The sequence below is a fragment of the Heloderma suspectum genome, chromosome 1, assembly GCF_057233095.1.
Source record: "Heloderma suspectum isolate Gila_16-S chromosome 1, 16-S_ref, whole genome shotgun sequence".
In the NCBI taxonomy this organism is placed as follows: Eukaryota; Metazoa; Chordata; class Lepidosauria; order Squamata; family Helodermatidae; genus Heloderma; species Heloderma suspectum.
In genome coordinates, this window is record NC_139458.1 from 396,199,465 (window position 1) to 396,213,933 (window position 14,469).

General features: G+C 42.1%; 1 protein-coding gene across 3 annotated transcripts in view; it reads left to right on the forward strand.

Moving 5' to 3' along the window:
• Positions 1-742: 742 nt before the first annotated feature.
• RAB3GAP2 (RAB3 GTPase activating non-catalytic protein subunit 2) overlaps positions 743-14,469 on the forward strand; it is a 69,457-nt gene continuing 55,730 nt past the window's right edge. For all 3 annotated transcript variants that reach the window (XM_084828758.1, XM_084828760.1, XM_084828759.1), the window contains exons 1-3: positions 743-1,034; positions 9,618-9,682; positions 10,153-10,279. In XM_084828758.1, the coding sequence (XP_084684884.1) occupies positions 914-1,034; positions 9,618-9,682; positions 10,153-10,279 (313 nt within the window). In that variant the 5' untranslated portion in view covers positions 743-913. The remainder of the gene's footprint in view (positions 1,035-9,617; positions 9,683-10,152; positions 10,280-14,469) is intronic.

The following is a 14,469-nucleotide window of genomic DNA, read 5'->3' on the forward strand; positions in this document are numbered from 1 at the left end:
AGTTAGACCATGCATGAGGTTCATCTAGTTCAGTACTGTTTACACTTCCTCAACCAGATGCCATCTAGATATTTTGGACTTCAAGTCCCATCAGCCCCAGACAAAACATCTGGGGAACACCAGTTTGGGGAAGACTAGTCAACACGGATTGGGTGCAACTGTCCTGGGTTTCAAACAAGATCATTTCCTAGCTTTAGCTAGAGATGCCAAGGACTGAACCTGGCAGTCGTTTTTAGGTAAAGCATGTACTCTACCACTGAACTACCTACCGCCCTGCCCCGGTAGACGTAACTAGGATCAGACTGTCATACTGACACTCTCTTGGGCTTACTCCTGGATAAACAACTAAACACGCTTAAAGACAGTGGCGGCTGGTGGCTCCAATTTCGGTGGGCCTGTCAATCAATTCTGGGTTTCGGTCAGAACCAGCCAGAGCTTTAATGGGTCTGCCAAGGTGCTGAACCTAGTTTGGGGATAGGGTTCAGCACCTTGGATAGCTCCTTTAGCGTTCTGGCTGAAACCCAGAGTGGAGTCGGAGCCCCACCGAAATAGGAGCCACCAGCCTCCACTGCCTAAAGAGCGGGTCGCAAAGATCGCGCCAAACTCTTCCTCCCGCCCGCCCTCTGCTGGCGTCACAGGCGTAAGGGCCTGAATCATTGACGTGAGGGGAGATGTTCTCCCTCCCCGCTTCCGTCCTCTGAGAACCACGTGATCAGAAGCTGTCGCTCCGGCTTTGCTCTCCTCCCTTTCCTGGTCCTCCTCGCGCGTGCGCACGAGCGGCGGCTGAGGCGCCGACGGCTTCCGGGTGGGGTTGGCAGTCGAGCTGGCGAGTTAGCAAACGGAGCTCAGGCCGGGGGTTGTCGCCGCCGCCGCCGCGTCAGCGAAGGTAGGAGAGGAGAGCCCACTTGGCGCCATGGCTTGCGCGCTCGTGCCTTTCTGCAGCTTCCAGGACCTGGAGTCGGCGCGGGACTTCTTGTGTTCGCACCTCCGTCAGGGAGGCGCTGGTGGAACGGGGGGCACCAAGGAAAGCAGCGGTGAGTGGGTCCCTGGGGCGGGGCGGGGAAAGATTGAGGTGGTGGTGGTGGTGGTGGTGGTGGTGATAACAACTTCTTAATCTTATTTCCCCTAGCACTACCAGTGGGGCTGCAGCCTGGTCCCGCCTAAAGTCATCGCTCAACTTCTCCCTTTTAAGTATGGCTGTGTGTGCAAAATGAGTAGGGAGAAGTGGGGGGTCGCTACTGTTGCCCCCCCCGGACCTAGACCCCACCTCACCAGGCAGGCGGTGTCTGTGGCGCAGCCTTCCCCAACCTGGCTCCCTTCTCATGTTTTGGGCTACAACTCCTGACACTCTTGTCCATTGCTGTTGCTGACTGGGGCTGATGGGAGTTGAAGTCCAAGACATCTGTAAGGCACCAGGTTGGGGAAGACTGTTGTGGTGTGTGTATGACTGTGAAAAGGGAAATGGTGCAGGTGACATATAGGTTACTTATGGTACCTGTGACTGAAATAAATAGTCTGTATTTTACCTGTGCTCTTCTTTTTTCCATAGACTGTACCATACTTCCAGACCATATTTCAACACCATAGCCTTTGGTATGGGGACAACAGGGTGCTCTCTCAGTGGTATTATTGGCTCAGATTCAATAACCAGGGGACTGAATATGTGGTGGCTCATGGCTCTACTGTCATCTTTTTCTTCTTTTGGCATGACTGTGTGCTCAAAAAAAAGTTATGTCAGAGTGGGTTATCCACGTAACGTTTCTAGGGATAATTTGTAGATTCGTGATTGGCCCTATTCGTGCGGACGTCCTGAGTGCATAACCCAGCTCTGATCTGAAGTAACATGTTTTTATTGATGATTTGGAAGCTGTTCTGGGATACTTGACTGAAGAGTGGGTTAAAAATGCTACAAGTAAACAAATAAGTTGTCTACATGCATGTGTTTCAAAGATCATGTCAACTGGTCATTCTGTCAAGGCCCAATGTTGAATTGATGTGCTTATTATTTACGATAGTTGGTGGGGGTCATAAATATTGCTAATGTGACTAACATCGCAATCTAAAAAGCACACTTACTTGGGACTAAGACCCATTGAACTCAAGAGGACTTACTTGTATGTAAGCATGCTCAGGTTTGCACTGTTAGGCTTCAGTCCTAAACACAAGTGAGCCACCATTATCATAGTGGGATTTACTTCCAAGTAAAGATGCATAGGATTGTGCTGTTATATGGTCTAACTGCGATGTCTGAAAGCTGTCTTTCACCCAGGGCATCAAACCAAACCTGAACTCTAAAAGGATCTCTCCAAATTGGAGAATGGGCATCTGAATGGCAAATGTGGTTCAGTATAAGCAAGTGTAAAGTGATGCATGTTGGGGCAAAAAATCCCAGCTTCAAGTATAGCTTGATGGGATCTGAGGTATTGGTGACAAACCGGGAAAGAGATCTTGGGGCTGTGGTGGGCAGCTCAATGAAGATGTCAACCCAGCGTGCAGCTGCTGTAAAAAAAGGCAAACTCCATGTTAGGCATAATTAGAAAAGGAATTGAGAAAAATGCCAATATCATACTCCCCCTATACAAATCTATGGTGCGACCACACTTGGAATACTGTGTCCAGTTCTGGTCACCACACCTAAAAAAAGATATTGTAGAGCTGGAAAAAGTGCAGAAAAGAGCAACTAAAATGATCAAGGGCTGGAGCATCTCCCGTATGCAAGATGGTTACAACAGCTGGGATTGTTTAGCTTGGGAAAAAGAAGGGTAAGGGAAGACATGATAGAGGTGTACAAAATTATGCATGGTGTGGAGAATGTGGATAGGGAAACATTTTTCTCCCTCTCTCAAAATACTAGAACCTGGGCTCATCCTATGAAGCTAATTGGTGAGAAATGCAGGACAGATAAAAAGAAGTACTTCTTCACACAGCACATAGTTAAACTATGGAATTGGCTACCACAGGAAGTAGTGATGGCCACCAGTTTGGATGGCTTTAAAAGGGGGTTGGACAAATTCCTGGAGGAGAAGGCTATCAGTGGCTGCTAGTCTTGATGGCTATGTGCTACCTCCAGTACCAGAGGCAATGAGCCTATGTACACCAATTGCTGGGGAACATGGGTGGGAGGGTGCTGTTGTGTTCATGCTCTGTTTCTGGGTTCCTGGTTGACAACTGGTTGGCCACTGTGTGAACAGAATGCTGGACTAGATGGACCGTTGGTCTGATCCAGCATGGCTCTTCTTATGTTCTGAACTGAATTTTTATATATTCCTGAATTGGAAACAAAGGCGACCCTTTATCTGAAACTCACTATTGAACCTGGACAGAACTGTACAGAATGATTGGGTTACTACTTCAAAATAAATGTTTAATAGAAATACCTTTGTGGTGGTATACTCACTGGCCATAGCCAGAATGAATCATGAGCAGGAGTGTTTAACATTTTAGGTTTTTGTAGGCTTATGTACTCTGTGTTCTTAAAGAATCAGGGATGAAGTAGGTAGAACAGACACCTACTTGGAAGGGTGAAATTTGCTGGATTTGAATAGTATAAAAAAGTTACAAATTTACTACTTTGCATTCTAGTTATTTTTATTTCCTGCATGTAGATGCTTCATTGTACTTTATGGGTATATGGTTGATAATGATAACAAATTTGATCTGCTGTTACTGTCAAGACGTTTCTCCTAATATTCAACTGAATTCTACTGTCCTGTAACTTGTTCCACTCCACTTGTAAATTAACACTGGAAAGTGAACCACTTAAAGTTTTTTCAAGGGAATAACAGCCCAACTGTTATTGAATCAGACCTGAATGGAGCAACTTCAGACATGGTGGAACCTGAACAAGAATCATGTCCCCAAAGTAGTGTGTTGACCTTGATAAATGTGCAAGATTTGATAGGTGGTAGGGCATGGGAAGTTTGGAGGTGAGGTATTTGGGGAGAAAATCTTTTATAAAAAGGGAAAAGGCAAAAGATTCTGCTTTAAGCAACTTCTTAATCATGTCTGTTTATAAACTCTGAAATGAATAATTTCTATTTTATAGATGAGCAAATATGGAAGTGGTAGAGTTAATAATGGAAGCAAGTTGTTGATCTGTGTAGGTCAGATTTCTTGAAACTACCTTTAAAATGTTTTGATATACATGTGTCGTTCCCTAAAGAATATTAATGGAGCTTCTTCTCGAATTAATTCCCAGAATTATTTGTTAGTCTGTTGCCTCAAAAATAACAGAACGTCTTGTAGGGATGTCAGAGAATTCCGCCATGGATCTCAGTGAGGCCGAATGCCAGTGCATTCGGCCCCCCGAAATTCGTGGCGGAACGAAGCCCCCCCGCCCCACGAAAGGCGCGTGAAACAGGATACCTACCTGCTGCCATTCGCGCTGACTTGCGAATGGTGGCCGTGGCCGCCATTCACTTCATCACTATAGCCATGATAGGCTACATTTGTGTCCCTGCAGAAGCCGTGATAGGCTGTGTAAGTATTTACGTAGCCTATCACGGCAAAAAAAAGGGAACGCAAATGGCAGCGGCTACAACGGCCGCCATTTGCGTTCCCTTTTTTTTTGGCCGTGATAGCCTACGTAAATATTTATGTAGGCTGTTACGGCAAAAGAGGGGCGCAAATGGCGTAGTGGCTGCCATTTGTGTTCCCTTCCCCCCCCCCCCGCCATAATAGGCTACGTAAATATTTACGTAACCTATCACGGCAAATAAAAGGGGGGGAATGCAAATGGCGGCTGCCGTAGCCACCGCCATTTGCATTCGCTGTTGTTGTTTTTTGCTGTGATAGGCTACGTAAATATTTACGTAGCCTATCACAGCAAACTACAGGGACGCAAATGGCGGCGGCTACGGCAGCCGCCATTCCCGTCCCTGTAGGCTGCCCGGCGGCCAGATGTCTGGCTGCGGGTGGCCCCGGCTGGCGGCTCCGTGGAATCTCCGTGGAGTGGAGCCGGCCGGAGAGAATTTCGGGGGGAGGGACGGAGCACCTCCCCCTCACCGCGAATGTCACCCTTTGAAAAGGTAAGTGATTTTCGTACATCCCTAACGTCTTGTGGCACCTTAAAGACTGACAGATTTATTCTAGCATAAGCATCTGATGAAGGGCACTGTAGTCCATGAAAGTTTATGCCATAATAAATTGTGTGAGTCTTTAAGGTGAGACCTGACTCTTCCTTGTTTAAATTATTTCTCATTATTTTTTAAATACAGAACCTCCCCGAGTAAAACAAAAAACAAATAGTTTGAGCTACTTTTAAGTGTCCTGGTTCACATGACACCTCAGCCTATTGAGGGTTAATTTACCCAGAGGAGCTGCTGCCTGCCATTGTGAATATGCAACCTCCAACGGGGTTTGTGTGTGTTGGGGGTTGTTGTGTCATACGAGCCTGGCCAGCGGGGGTTTTTTGAAGGCTAAACAACCCTCACATAACCCATGGTCTGGTGTAGGGTTATGTGAGGGTTGTGTAGCCCTCAAATAACTCCCTCTGAGGCGTTCCTACGATATGACAGTCCCTGACAACCCCACTTGGGGGTTGCATATTCATAATAGCAGCTGGCACGAACCACAATCCCTCTACGGTAAATGAACTCTTGATAGGCTGTTGTATCATATGAACTGGCCCAATATGACAAAGAATAACATAAACAGCTGCGAGAGCATTATTTCTGAGCATGGTGTGGAGACTAATGGGGAAAAGAGGCAGTGCAGTAACATAGGCTCACCGTGTGTTTTCCGAATGAATGAAGGGATTGCTGCTGCCACTCTCCCCCTTCTAGCTAATAGACAAAAGTAGTTTTGGTCATAAACCTTCATCCTCTTCTACCTAGTCCCAGCATGTAGGTCTCATGCAGGGAAGCACCTCCTTCTCTTCACCCATCAAGTTCTCGCCAAGGTTCATATGCGAAATACTAATGAACACACATCTGTGTAGTCATTTGTAGCTAAAAGGGAAAATAGAACAAAAGTTTTTAAAGTGTTCTTGTCTGGTTAATTAGAGGCAATTGTTACTTCCCACAGTCAGCCAGGAAAGTGAATATTTCCAAGCCAGGAATATTGGAGGAGTCAGATGGCATGGGAGGTGCCAATGGTTTGAGGAAGGTTTTACCGAGGAGGGTGGGTCTTAGGATAGACTTAAAATGCCAGAACATGTTTCAAGCATTCAGTTTGATCTGTCAGAATAAAGATTTAAAACTTTAATAAAGAGACATCAACATAATAAAAGCAACCAAGCTATGAAATTAACTGTTTAATATTTTTCGTTATGCAGCAGACATAGCAGCGTTGCTTCTACAGCAGATGCCATGCTAATTTTAATGAAACTTTGGCTGGATTGCTACGAGACAATTAGTGTCATAAGGCCTTGCAAAATCATCCCAGTTAATATTACACCCACGATATTATGGATATTGGATTTTTCCAAATACTGAGGAAAATAGTAGTGCTTTAAGAGTAAGGGTCTGTTTAAATTTAACTTCTGTGGCTCTTCTCTTTAGTTTTGTCTTTGGATGAAAATGTGCTAATTAACATTCAAACTACAATTGAATTTATTTCACTTGTACTTAAGATTTAAAATAAACACATATATCAGATAACTTACTTAGGGCTTTCTTATACAGATATGCTGCAGTTTCCTTTTCATAGCTAGAGTCTAACCTTAACCCCTTTCAATTTGTTTCTTCATACAACAGAACAAAGCACATTTATTACAGAGCCTTACTGGTTTTGCTTTATTAACTTATGCATGACCTAGAATATTCCTAAATTTGAGTCATAAGTGAAAATGAGAAATTGACCCTTGTAAACATGGTGTTTATGAAGTGCCTAAAATAACTGCGGAATCAGATTTATTCTGGTGATTATATGCAAAGGGTAAGTGACTCATTCACTTCAGACTATGGAGACCTTTTCAGTTCAGTAAATTGCCTTTCTGTGGGAGTTTTGTAAATAGGAAGTTCATATGTGTGATAGCTTTTTTTAGCAGCAGCGTTTACTTTAAAAAAACCTCTTACTGTAAATTTTGTCAGTGCTGGCATTAATAAATTTATCTTAAAATGTATAGACAAGACTTGTTTAGATTTTGTTGGTATCATCTTTCCATGACATGAATTGATTGGATCTGTGTCCCTGACCGGAACACCTAGAAATATGACAGAGTTTTGCTAGAAAACCGCCGTCATCTAGCTGGCTGACTAGTTCTGTTGCCCTGTTGGCTTAATATTAATGTCTGCTGTAGCCATAGCATCTCTGCTGAACAAATCTGTAGGAAGAAAGATTGATAATGAAATCATAAATATAATAAAATCAGCAACCCACTGTGTTTAAAACCGAATGTCATGAACAGTGCTAGTATACCTTAGTCAAACAAGTGGCAAGTATTCCTCTTTCCCAAAAGCAGTAGATTCTCCTATGTCAGGGATGGGGAACATGTGGCCCTCCAGATGTTGTTGGACTGTAACTCCCATTATCCCTCAGCATGGGCTATGCTGGCTAGGGCTGATGGGAGTTGCAATCCATCAATGTCTGGAGGGCTACATGTTCCCCACCCCTGTCCTAGGTTCTCCTGCTTTATAGTTATCATCCGTATTAGTCACTTGTGCTGTATAAATCTCCTTAAGGGGGAAAAGGAAACTGAAGAAGCCAGTGGTTTTCATTCTAAATTTTAAAATAGCTAGCTTCTTCAGCATGTAATGAAACTTCTAAGAATCCTCTGGCTCTTCAGCATTTTTTCTTATTCTCATTATGATATTGGGGACCACAGGAAAGTGCTTCAGAAACCACCAATAGTCCCTAAACTACAGTTTGACAGATGTATTAAAATATTACTTTGAATGAGCTAAGCATTCAGAAAGATCTTGCATTGCTTTTGGAATATGATCAGCATGTATATAGAATCGGGAACTATATGGGCTGTGCCATATAGTGCTTTATAAATCATGACCGGTACCTTAAATATAGTTGTAAGAGCTTATAAGAAAGCCAGTGTTGACTGCCTTGGCCTGTACAACTTGTGATGAAGCAAGCTCAGTCCACCCCGCCTAGAGATGTAAAATTTCTGGAAATTTTGAAGCCATGGAAAAAACAATTTCTTCCTGGTTTTGTGTGTGTGGAAAAAATGAAAATCTTGGGAAAAATTGAAAAATAAAAATACTTTTTTTTAGCACTCTTTACAGATCTGAAGTCATTTTGTTGCTTTAGGACAGCCTTCCCCAGCCTGGTGCTTTCCAGATATTTTGGACTTCAGCTCCTATCAGTCTCAGACAGGATGGCTGCTGGTTAGGAATGCTGGGCATTGTAATCCAAAACATCTGTAGGGCACCAGGTTGAGGAATGCTGCTTTAGGAACGTAAAGCAGCCTTTATGTTCCTAAAATTATATTATGTATAATTTGGTTTGCTCATAAAATAATTGTTATATTCTAAAACTTTAAAAAGTGAACGCAGTAAATTTGTAATTATTGTTTGAATAAACTATACTTAAGCAATTTAATATACCAAAAATGATTAATTTTATGAGCAAACCAAATTATACATAACATATGTTAGGTTCCTAGTTTATGTCTGACCAGAAGGAACTTCAGCAAGTATTCTCTGAAGCACCTGAGTCATCCTAGAAGCCAGAAGAAGCAGGAAGAACTGGAAGCAGAGAAAGACAAGTCCAGAGCCACAGGACTCTGTAGAACAAAATCCAAACTGTCAAAAATGTACATTTTATTTAATATTATGATATGGTTACTCTATTCGCATGTTGGGAAACTGAGCATGACTTGGAGCATCTCAAAATTTTTACCAGTGAAAGATACAGTGAATCAATACTTTTAATAAGAAATGGAAGAAATAACTGTGCTGAGAATCTTACAGAGAGGATTAAACATTATTTCCAGACGTTTTACATATCTAGTCTTTCTATAACGGTCTTATACATAGTTTTTAGAAATAATTTGGGAAGTAAAGGGTTGGTAACAATATCTAAACAGCTTGTCTTAAATTCTGAAAGAAAATATTCCATAATCCAAAGCTATTCAATTTTTCCAATTTTTCAGAAAAACACAAAAATGGCCCTTGGGGGGAAAACCCAGAAAAAATGGTTTTTTCCCCAAAATTTTCCAGTTTTTTCCCAGGACTTCACATCTCTAAGCCTACCAGTTATGGATGTTGCTCTTCAAGGGATTTGATAAACCTCTATTTTTGTTGTCTGTCCATTTTTCTAAAACAGATGGTTGACAAGTACTTGGCATGCCACAATACATGGCTGGTGGGCTGCATTTGACTTGACATGTCACAAGTTGTGTAGGTTGGGTTTACAGTACTGGTGTAATGTGTACCTAGTGACCACTGCTCATATATTTCATCCCTACTTAGGTAATGAGATGCTACTGTTGCAGCCTCTGGATAATCTTCAAAGGTGGCTTAATCTATCTTTAGTCTTTTTACTTGGAAGTTCATCAGTTCAGGGTTTCTGACCTACCACTTTTTTAAGCCTCCTTGTGATTATTTCTAGATTTAAAATGAGAGTTCATTACCTTTTCATAGGCACTGAAATGCAGCACTTCATCTCAGCATATAAGCTATGGTTATGATTTGCTAAACTAAGCTAGAATTTTTGAATATTAGGTAAACCAACAAACTGGGAAGAAGATGGTTGGGGAGCCTGGGATGAAGCAGTAACACAAGAACCTGTAAGCCTCTCTACTTTCATTACTAGTTATGCCTTCTGTAGACGAGCTTTCTTTCCTTCTCAGAATAATTTGAAGAATCCATTGAATAACTCTGTTGAAACATTCCACTTCAATAATTAAGCTTTTAACATAGGATTCATGCATCCAATTTGCATATTATCATACTTTCCTTCCCCTTATGGGTACAGCTAGCTTTACTTTATTATATTAAAATGTTTGTAACTTGCCTTTGCACAACGGCACTTCCAGGTGGCTAACATTAAGATCAAGTCAACAAAATGAAAATAACTTTAGTCTTGATAGCCATTGCACAGTGGAAGTTTCAGATGCTCATGCTGTCCCACAAAAGTTGCAGTCTCATGGAAATAGGCATATTTGCCTTTCCCCCTAAATGATGTAGATATGTTTTTCTTTAGAACAGTGTATACATTAACCAGAAAAGTAATAACTTGAAAAATCACTGTACACAGGAAGAGGAAGAAGAATCGACTTCCAAGACACAGGCAAGTTCTTGGCTTCAGGACTGTGTCTTATCCTTGTCGCCAACAAATGATCTCATGGTAATAGCTCGTGAGCAGAAAGCTGTATTTTTTGTGCGTAAGTATGTTGTATGCATTTGGTATTCATGGTATTGTACACTGACGATCAATAGCAGTTTTCAGATAAAAATCCATGAACTGCTTTGAGACATAGTGATAATGTTATGAATGACCTTAAGCTACAGGATCTCTCTTCAGTCACCATTTCTACTACTTTCTTATGTTGTTTTTATTTACAGCTAAAGCATAAAATAGTCACTGATGTTTCTGTATTCAGCATGAGAACTATAGCAAGAGATTGTTTTACCTGTAGCAGCTACTGTAGTTAAAACCAACCACTACAGTCACTGAGGGTGCTGCTACACTTTATGAAGCAAATACAGCTGCTTTGTGTACAGTGACGTTTCCCACAGTAAACACTGACATAGTAACCCTTGTTCTTTCCTCACTGTTTCCTCCCTTTTTTCAGGATACAATTTGATCAGTTGAGATTTTGACCCATCCTCTACATACAGTCATGTGAAAAAGAAAGTACATCCTCTTTGAGTTCTATGGTTTTACATATCAGGACATAATAAAAATCATCTGGTCCTTAGCAGGTCTTAAAATTAGGTAAAGACAACCTCAGATGAACAACAACACATGACATATTACACCGTGTCATTATTTATTTCACAGAAATATAGCCAAAATGGAGAAGCCATGTGGGAAAAACTAAGTACACCCTCACTGCTTCCATAGGTATGAAGAGGCCAAGTAGCAGCCAGGTGCTGCTAATCAAATGTCCTTGATTAATTGATCATCAGCAAATGTGATCACCTCTATAAAAGCCGAAGTCTCAGGAGTTTGCTGGTCTTGAGCATTCAGGTATGTGCTAACACAATGCCAAAGAGTAAAGACAGCAATGATCTTAGAGAAGCAATTGTTGCTGCCAATCAATCTGGGAAGGGTTATAAGGCCATTTCCAAACAGTTTAAAGTCCATCATTCTACAGTGTGGAAGATTATTCACAAGTGGAAATCAAGACAGTTGCCAATCTTCCCAGGAGTGGACATCCCAGCAAATTCACCTCAAGGGCAGACCGTGCAATGCTTAGAGAAATTGCAAAACATCTCAGACTTGAGATGCAAAACATCTCAGTTACATCTCAGACTCTGCAGGCCTCAGTTAGCATGTTAAATGTTAAAGTTCATGACAGTACAATTAGAAAAAGACTAAACAAGTATGGTTTGTTTGGAAGGGTTGCCAGGAGAAAGCCTCGTCTGTTAAAAGAACATGGCAGCACGGCTTAGGTTTGCAAAGTTGCATCTGAACAAATCACAAGACTTCTGGAACAATGTCCTTTGGACAGATGAGACCAAAATGGAGATGTTTGGCCATAATGCACAGTGCTGCATTTGGCGAAAACCAAACACAGCATATCAGCACAAACATCTCATACCAACTGTCAAGCACGGTGGTGGAGGGGTGATGATTTGGGCTTGTTTTGCAGCCACAGGACCTGGGCACCTTGCAGTCACTGAGTCGACCATGACCTTCTCTGTATACCAAAGTATTCTAGAGTCAAATGTGAGGCCATCTGTCCGACAGCTAAAGCTTGGCCGAAATTGGGTCATGCAACAGGACGGTGATCCCACGCACACCAGCAAATCTACAACAGAATGGCTGAAAAAGAAAAGAATCAAGGTGTTGCCTAGTCAAAGTCCAGACCTCAACCTGAGTGAAATGCTGTGGCGGGACCTTAAGAGAGATGTGCATAAACAAATGCCCGCAAACCTCAGCAATGTTGTAAAGAAGAGTGGGCCAAAATTCCTCCACAACGATGTGAGAGACTGATAAAATCATAGAGAAAACATTTACTTCAAGTTATTGCTGCTAAAGGTGGTTCTACAAGCCATTGAATCATAAGGTGTACTTACAGTCACGGCCAGAAATATCGGAACGAGGATAACTGTTTTGGCAGTTGGCCTCTGTACACCACCATATTGAAGTTGAAAGGAAACACACCCAGATGGGAGCGAAGTCAGGACTTTCAGCTGTAATTCAAAGGGTTTGACAAAAATGGGGCACTAACCATTCAGGAAGTACAGCCAGTGGCATACACCCCCCCCCCAATCTTTGGTGGCTCATAAGTAATGGAACGAATGGGTGACAAGCAGCTGCATGGCCAGGTGTGGCCTGTTTCCTGGGTACCCCATGACCAATCAAGCAGAGAAAAGGCCTGGAGATGGTTCTGAGTGTGACATTTGCATTTGGTAGCTGTTCACTGGAACTCCCAACATGAGGTCCAAAGAGGTGTCCATGCGAGTGAAGGAGGCCATCACTAGGCTGAGGAAACAAAATAAACCCATCAAAGAGATAGCAAAAACAGTGGGAGTGGCCAATACAACAGTTTGGAACATCCTGAAAAAGAAGGCATTAACTGGCAAGCTCAGCAACAGCAAAAGGCCTGGAAGACCACGGAAGACAACTAAAGTGGATGACCACAGAATTCTGCTCATGGTGAAGAGGAACCCTTTCACAACATCTAGCCAGGTCAAGAACGCTCTTGCGGAGGTAGGCATGTCATTGTCAACATCCACAGTCCAGAGATGGCTTTATGGCTGTAAATACAGAGGCTTCACAACAAGGTGCAAATCACTGGTAATGCTCAAGAACCGAAAGGCCAGATGAGCCTTTGCCAGCAAACACCTAAAAAAGCCTGCCCAGTTCTGGAATAAGATTCTTTGGACTGATGAAACCAAATGAACTTGTACCAGAATGATGGGAAGAGAAAAGTATGGAGAAGGAAAGGAACAGCTCATGATCCCAAGCATACCACATCATCTCTCAAACATGGTGGAGGCAGTGTTATGGCATGGGCATGTATGGCTGCCAATGGAACCAGGTCACTGGTGCTTATTGATGACCTGACTGTTGATAAAAGCAGCAGGATGAATTCTGAAGTGTATAGGGCTATACTTTCTGCTCAGATTCAGCCAAATGCTGCCAAACTGATAGGACGCCGCTTCATATTGCAGATGGATAATTACCCAAAACATAACAGCAAAAGCTACCCAAGAGTTTCTCCAGGCAAAGAAGTGGGATGTTCTTCAATGGCCAAGTCACTCACCTGATCTCAAGCAAAAGAGCATGCTTTTCACTTCTTGAAGACAAGACTGAAGGCAGAAAGACCCACAAACAAGCAGCAGCTGAAGGCAGCAGCAATAAAGGCCTGGCAAAGCATCTTGAGGGAGGAAACTCAGCATTTGGTCAGCTCCATGGGTTCCAGACTTCAGGCAATCATTTTCTGCAAAGGATTTTCATCCAGGTATTGAGGGCGACCCTTAAGTTTGAAATGATGTTGGTTTATTCCATTACTTATGAGCCACCCATGATGGGTGTGTGTGTATGCCACTGGCTGTCTTTCCTGAATGGTTAGTGCCCCACTTTTTTCAAACCCCTTGAATTACAGCTGAAAGTCCTGACTTTGCTCCCATCCTGGTGTGTTTCCTTTCAACTTCAGTGTGGTGGTGTACAGAGGCCAACTGCCAAAACAGTTATCCTTGTTCTGATATTTCTGGCCCTGACTGTAGTTTTTCACATATGGCTTCTCTATTTTGGCTTTATTTCTGTAAAATAAATAATGGCACGGTGTGATATGTCATGTGTTGTTGTTCATCTGAGGTTGTCTTTACCTAATTTTAAGACCTGCTAAGGACCAGATAATTTTTATTATGTCCTGATACATAAAACCATAGAACTCAAAGAGGGTGTACTTCCTTTTCCACACGACTGTATGCTGTATGTCTGACAGGCGAATTCAAGTAGTCATGCATCAAATTAAAGAATGGATGCACACTACCAAACTTAGGTAGTATTTTGGTTTTGAAATAATTACTTGCCCCTTTTTAAAACATTTTTCTTTGGAAACTTTGCCCACTGTGAGATGTTTTCTTTCTGTATGTGTATAATATTTTGAAAAATGGCAATTGAACAATATTTGGCATAGAATACTAATGAATAATATTTCATTTTATAAGGAACTTCAGGAGAGGTGAAATACAAAAAATGATTCCTTAGAATAATGGGATAAATTTATTCAGTATCGGAGACATGATTTGTACATAACAGTTGTAATAGCCCTGATTTGGAAACTTTCTCTTTTTTGATTTATATAATACCCGGAAAAGTATCAGTTTGTTTATTTTATCATGTTGCAGTTTTTTACAAAGTCAATTAAAAATGGGCCGTTATTTTAGTAATCGA